Consider the following 7,568-nt stretch of genomic DNA (forward strand, 5'->3'; position numbering starts at 1 on the left):
ATATATATATATATATATATATATATATATATATATATATATATATAAAACTACAACTTAGTACTTGTACTAATATTCATACTTTGCGGTTTTTCACTTATAGCGGGGCTTCGGGGTACGGATCCCTCGCAATAAATGAGGGACTACTGTGCTGCCACAGAACATTGTGTCACTGTCCTCAACATTTTCACTCCTTTCATTGTTAACTCACTTCCCAAACTCTTGGTAAACGCTAAATGTTTCATGCTGCAGTGTAGAGCAAAGATATGTCATTTCTTTAAAGTCTCATAGATTTTATACTCAGGATTGTGTCCGATTATTGTCTTGTAATTGCATCGCAGCCCTTTGAATGTTTATTGTCTGGTCCGAGCTGAAATGCAAGTTCAAGTAGGTTTGATTGTCATTCGCATCACATGTGGTACATGAGGTGGAACGAAATCATGTGCACAGGGTCCCTGTTACATCCAACAATAGCAAAAGTGTAAGAAGAAACGGTAAATTAGGATCTAACATATAAACTAAGATATACGCCAAACAGCAGCAGCACGAACATGAGTCTGCGTGAGTAGATGAGTACAAGTGAATACAGCAGCATGAAATAATCAGCAGCATGAGATCAGCAGCGTGGATAATCAGCAGCACATATCACCAATCAAAGTGGCATTACAGTGATTTTCTTTTTCCACAGTGATAATCCTGATTAGGGATTTATGAGTCTAATTAGCTGCATTAGCTGCAGCTTTGCAGACGTATCTGTAAGCTAATAATCAGACAAAAAGCACCAGGTGTGTAAAACCTGTTCCGCAAAATGTAAAACTTTCCAGCTAAAGTCAAGAACCGCTGCTGCCATTTTCACCCAGACACGTCTTCACCTTCAAGAAAACAGCAACTCCTTAACGTCTCTTATATGATACGCGTTTACCCTTTGACTCCTACAAAGCTGTCTTGGCTTATGCAACTAATAAATCCAAAGTTAAAGCTAATAAGTAACACAGATGAGTAAAGTATAACCAACTAGGTTCAACTCAGACTACAATAAACGTCAAGACGGTCCAGAAGCTGAATTTGCATTTGAAAAACAACATCCTCTTTGTGCTTTGTAAAAGCATAAATCTGACCTCTGACCTTTCCAAGTCCTCGCAGCTATTGTCTATTTTTGTTTACGATAACAGAAAGTAACTGTGACCTCCAGGTCAGTGAGTGAGCTTCTCTAACCGAAGACAACAGATGAAGAGGATCAGAAGAAAAGAATCAGGCTTCTGATCAGTTTGTTGATCTAAGGTCTGAAATTAAACCCGTGTTAAAATACATTTTTGATGCTGTACAGCTTATTGGTGCAAAGACAAGTCATCCTTAAAAAAGGGGGGCATTTTTACGAACGTCCAAAAAGAAGAGCAATGCCGAAACAGAGATGAAGACTGATCAGATGGTAAAGAGCAGCATTCATCAAAGCACACACAGAGAGATGAGGGAACGCTCGAAGAATCCCTCAAACGTTCAGTCGGCTCCTGACTGCAGGTTTCCCGTGAATCGCTCACCCTGTCTTTGTCGTCGGCCACGTCGCAGAGCACATCGTCCAAGTCCAGGATTCCACCGTCGCTGTGCTCCAACCGGTGCACCTGCAGCCAATAACTGGCATCCTGCAAAACACAGGGAGGAGAAAAAACGTTTCCTGAAGTCAAAAACAGGGTATAATTAAACGTAGAACTGAAACACTCTGCACCGTAAAGAAATAAAGTAATGTTACTACGGGGAATGGATAAGAGAATAGAATATGTCCTCAAAAAAACATTTTTAAAATCTTTAAACGGGTGTTTGAACACGACATTCGGCTCAATCCTTCACTGCTGAACAACCGTTAAAGCATTTTCAATCATCACATCCTGAGGGGAATCCAACCCACAGCTCCTCTGCAACGAACACCAATTTTCATGTCAGATGCACACAAGAAGGTGGCAGATTAAAAAAAGGAGCTGAGCACAGGATTAAGGAGGGATTAGGACAAGAAAACATAAAAATTGTGAAAAAATATTAGAACAAAAAGAGCTTGCAACTTTAAAATGTATTGTACGGCATCAAGTACGGTATTTACAAATGCAGAAAACATTTTCTACGGCTCTGATAAGCAAAGATCAACTCACGGCTCAATGTAGAAGCAAAAAAAGCTACAACCAGGCAAATTAAAGTGTTTATTCGTGTTATTTATATTTGTGTGGAAACCTGAACGTGCAGATGTGTGAACAACTTTTGACTTTCAGCTGTTTATTAAAATCCTGAGTTAGAGCTTCATCAATGATCCCACCACTCCTACAATCCCTGAGGATTGTTTGGATCCAGCTCTGGAACGATCGTTTTATGACTCTCATCCCAGCTCCCTGAATCTTAATTAAATCATGAGGTGCCCAAAGGTTCCCAGCCACAGTAATAAGCGGAATATCATTTCCCAAAAAGCCCTTTCAGTCCATTTGTCCTTGTTATTGTTTCTAAAGGTGATAATACTGATATTTGAGCCTGTGTTGACTACAATAAGTTCCTGTAGTATCCAGGATCACAAGCCACAAAAAAAGAAGGTGTAAATTAGAGAGCGAGGTCCTTCTGAGGGGACGAGTTCAACACAAAAAACATAACTGCCAGGCCAGCACATTTCTCATAAACTGACAAGTGAATAAACCTCAGCAGAGAACCATCTTCACCTGAAGTTAACACATAGGCCAAATTTTGCTGGGCGATTAAATGTCTCAGAAATTATTGCAATAAACAATAATATTGTTTGAAATTTAACAATAACTGTCAAATTTTAGAAGAAATGTTGATTTGTTTTGGAGTGTAGTACCTGTTTTGACCACCTGATGGCAGTATAAGACTGTTTGAACCAAAGGATGGGTGTCTCTTTAAGAAAAATGGGAGGGAGGGCCCTTGACGTGACATGGGCTGACATGGAGACATGGCGGACGCTTGGTGGTTTGAGCTCTTTAGCATAGCATTTATCACATAAAGCTTTTAATTTAAAAAAAAAAAATCTGTAAACAAGTTCTCAGCTTCCAAAAAAGTTCAATCTGGTCCTCTGGACATTCAAAAAAACAAAAAACAAAACAAAGCAAAAAAATCTAGAAACGTTTCGTCTCTCATCCAAGAGACTTCCTCAGTCTGAGGTGCTGTTTTCAGCTCAGTCTCTTAAATAGCACCTTCACAGAGTGGATCAACCAGTTTGCTGCTGACAACCAAAACCAACTGATCACATGCTCAAGAAGGACCATCAGCCTAACAATGGATCATTACTTTTGTTTTTTGTTTTTTTGAATGTCCAGAGGACCAGATTGAACTTTTTTGGATTTTTCTACCTGGATTATTGAGCATGCATCAGGATAAGTTCTCAGCTTCTTTTTGCAGAGAAAAACAACTTTTTACACCAAGGCACGGGTTTCAACCGTGAATTTTGGATCTTTGACAAGACGGAGGTTTATTCCCGAGGTTGGACTGTTAGCTTAGCTCGTAGCTTAGCTGCTCAGCTTGGCTGCTTTTAACGATCCAAAAACGTGATTTTGGACGGTTAAAACAGATTTTAAAGAAAAGAGAAAGGGAGGGGTCAGTGAAGAGCACCGGAGTTGAGCCTTTTGTCGTCCAGTGTCTTCAATAGAAAGAGAGAGACACGAAGAAACGATAAAGCTGATAAATGAAAATGAGGTTGATACTTTTCATTCATCATGCGATTAATCAATTTATTGTTTATTGCATCAGGCCTATTAACACACCATATCTTACTTTAAAAAAAAGGGGAAAATCCAAAAGTTTCAACTCCACACCCAGATTCTCACTGCCTGCTGCCTCGGGACCTAAACGAGATTCCCATGACACTAATCTGAAGAGCTCCTCGTCTAAAGGACTGTGGAACGATGAAGGACAGATCTGGAGCTGAATCTCAGCAACCATCGCCTATTTTAGCCTCATCAGACCAGCAGGCTTGGAAGGAGGCCAAGGCCATGGCGGGGGAAGCCCAGCATCAGATTTTACAGACAAGCTGGCCTGGGGTGCTCGCCGCCCCATGACAGGAAGAGGAAAACACCCACAATTAAAAGTGTGTCATCAACTACACAACAATACGGTTAATAAAGGCGTATGACCAAAACAACATGTTTACTGTAAAATAGAAGTATCAAAAATTATATTTTTTGGCAAATAAAACACTGCAATATCAAAATAAAGAATATTAATTTAGTAAGAAAAAGTGTTTAGACTATATACAACATTTTTCAGTCAGGTCATTTGGACAGTTTCTTTTTTTTTTTTTTTTTTTTTTTGTGCTGAAACGTTTCGCCTTCGATCCGGAAGGCTTCATCAGTCAAGGAAACACACAACAAAACTGATTCTCCCCCAACAGCTTACTCCAAAGTGGAACAAACCAGTTCTGCTTGTGATAAGATGGTCAAAGATGACCTGACTGAAAAATGTCGGATTGTATACTTGGATTATTGAGCATGGACTTTGTTGTTTGGACTATAGACTAAGTACATGTATCCACAATCTGAAACTAAATAATATTTCTGGCCAATTAGATGGACTCTCATGAGGCTAACGCTTGTTTTAGATTATTGTAGCCAAGATGCTAAAGCACATTATTAAAGAATATTGTTAATATTGTGAAAATGGAGCAGAAAGTATGGAAGATATTGGTTTAAACCAGCCGACATCGACATTGCTATTTCCTACCATATTATAATTATTTTTAGTTGAACAGCTATAAATGTTACGAATACGAATGTTCTAGAATTGCGCCGCTCAAGGTGGCTGCATGTTGGAGCAGCTCATTCTGAGTTATTGCTTTTGGAAACTTTAATTCCTCTTTTTTCTGGATGTAAATCACTTTTTTCGGATGATTATTTCCTCTGGTATCAGATGTTGTGCAGCTGGAAGGATTTTAACTGAAACCTTTTTACTTTTGGGCATTTGTTGTGATGCGTAACCATGGCAACAAGGTGTTTTTTTTGTTGTTTTTTTTAAACAACCAGGAGCAGCTGATTAACATCTCAAAAGCTGAAATACCTCAACTACAGCATCAAATCCCAAATGAGTTGAAAAGGAGGCTCCGTGGACAAATTCCTGTCAACGTGGCGGCGGTGCTCGAGTGTCTGATCGCCGAGATTCTGGAGCTGGTGGCAAACTCGGCTCGTGACAACAGGAGGACTGGGATCATCCCCCGGCACCTTCAGCTGTCTGTCCATGGTGAAGAGGAGCTCGGCAGACTGCTGGGAAGAGCTATAAGCATCTAACCACTCTTGGATGAAATCAGGATGATGAGCTACAACAACACTTAATTTCCTTCTGGGATTAATAAAGTATTTTTGAATTTGAATTTAATAAAAAAAAAGGTCAAATGCCATTAAAATGGCCGCGCTCTCCTGTAGTTGCAGCTTCGTGCACTCCGCCCATCTTTCGGACGACTGTACGTACATATTCTCGTTGTACCTTGGTGCAATTCCAATAAAGTTTATTCTGATTCTGATTAATAGTTGAAACTGATTTATTTGGACCAAAAAAAAAAAGGCCTTGGCAGGAAAATTCTAATAAAAATACTTGTTTTGACCAATTCTGCTTCAGAAAACTGACGCAACAGAAGCGCCAGAGCATCAGGAGCTGAAGCAGGGTAATAGAGATGAGCAAGGGTTAAACTTTGCAATGAACTTTGTAATGAAAATTCAAATAGTTTGTATAATTTAGGACAAAAAGAGTTAAAAAAAAATAAATCAGTTAAGCTGTGACAGCACAGCAGCAAAGGACAAATGAACGTCTGATTTACTTGTGAACATTGTGCTGCATGGCGTGGCAAACATCTGCATTTAACAGAATTTCCAGACAGCTACAGTTATTTAAAAAAAAAAAAATGTGTTTAAGAATCATCTGTTGGTGCTCAAAAGTTCTGCTCAAAACAGAGCATCTGTAACTTAATCCAGAAATAGTTCCTTCAGTAAAGAGCTTCATCGTGTAAGCTGCAGTTTTTATGTTTGAAAGTCTGTTTTTAAAAAAAAAATCAACCACATTCTGAGCTATTAAATTACAAAGACAAACAGATTAACGTTCATGCTCAATAATCCAGGTAAACAACTCAACAAAGTTCAGTCAGGTCATCTGGAAAGTTTCTTTTTTGTTGTTGTTGTTGAAACGTTTCATCCTTCATCCAAAGGACTTCATCAGTCCGAGGAGCCACAACGAACTGAGTCCCACAAGCAGCACACTCACATAGTGTAAAATAAGCAGTTTGCTGGTGATAAGATGATTTCTGGAGCCCACCTTCTCCCCTGTCGACTCCTCTGAGGCAGCCATAGCCAAAGTGGTTCAAAACATCAAAGTTCATGCGCAATAATTCAGGTAAAAAAAACCACTTTATTTACCTAAATTAAATAGAATGCATAATTATAATCGAAAAAGCAGTTTTTGCTAATCTAAACTTCCAATACTAATCTGTGAAGGAGGCTACACAAAGTATGAGAGCAATCCAAAAGTACTTTCAGTAAACCTGCTCTGAATCGGAATAAAAACAGTGGAACACGCATCAACGCTCCACAACAACTTTTAAATCAAAGCAGCGCTCCGTTGCTCAGCAAACACCAGCAACACTTTGTTGTGACGACGACGGTTCTGATCAGATCTCAGGTCTTACACCCTGTAGGGCTTCAGCTGCGGGAAGGAACATCCAAACGCCCAAATGTCTCTTGAAGACCTGAGCGCAGACTTTCAGTCTGATGAGAGCGACCACGAGGCCGAGCTGGAGGTGTGCGCTTTTAGGAATGAACGCCACGAGGAGGCGAACTACATGGACCTGCAGCTGCTGCACAACAATCTAACGACATTTGATGGCATTTACTCCAACAACATGATTATTGACATGGAGGTAAGGATGATTCGACTGGATTCAGGAACATTTCAGCAAGTACCTTAAACGTTACACCAAATGTGTTTCTTACTGTTGAAAGTTCCTTTCCATGGTCAACCAACGTGCTGCTCAGAATAGGGGATTGCAATAAAGCGAAGACTCAACTGAGACCATCTGCTGGTTTCCTTACGATAAAAAAAAAAAACTTTTACAAATTGGCATTTTCAAATTTTGTGTGAATGTTTTTTGTACAGTGCTCTGAACAAGGTGAACTGGTGTTACTGTATATAAATAAATTAAATTAGAACAGATTTTTATCTGTGTCCACAGGCAGAGGATGACAGAAGATTAACCTTCTACAGCTGGGAGGAAATGGAAAATATTTATGACAATAATGCACATGAAGATGAGCAGACTTCTGATGGCGAACACTCTGATCTGAGGGACATAATGCAGATGTTTCAAGAAATGTCCTCAGTGTCTTCCTCCAATTCGTCTATTTTATCCAATGCTTCCAGCAGAGACGCACAGTTTTCTCCCAGTTACCCAACAGTGTCCAATGCCTACATCAGCGAACTGTCTTCTTCCAGTTTGGCTACAGTGTCCTGTGTTCCCATCAGTGAATCATCTTCTTCCAGTTCACCAACAGAGTCCAATGCATCCGTCGGTGAAGTGTCTTCTTGCAGTTCACCAACAGAGT

The 7,568-nt window shown here is 39.7% G+C and overlaps 1 protein-coding gene across 3 annotated transcripts in view; it reads right to left on the reverse strand.

The window, feature by feature from the left end:
* Positions 1 to 7,568, reverse strand: part of LOC119415252 (partitioning defective 3 homolog) — a 369,801-nt gene that overhangs the window by 292,299 nt on the left and 69,934 nt on the right. For all 3 annotated transcript variants that reach the window (XM_037682423.1, XM_037682421.1, XM_037682420.1), the window contains exon 2: positions 1,539 to 1,640. In XM_037682423.1, coding sequence (XP_037538351.1) covers positions 1,539 to 1,640 — 102 coding nt within the window. The remainder of the gene's footprint in view (positions 1 to 1,538; positions 1,641 to 7,568) is intronic.

This window comes from Nematolebias whitei, chromosome 9 (assembly GCF_014905685.2).
Source record: "Nematolebias whitei isolate Nwh7 chromosome 9, NemWhi1, whole genome shotgun sequence".
Classification (NCBI taxonomy): domain Eukaryota; kingdom Metazoa; phylum Chordata; class Actinopteri; order Cyprinodontiformes; family Rivulidae; genus Nematolebias; species Nematolebias whitei.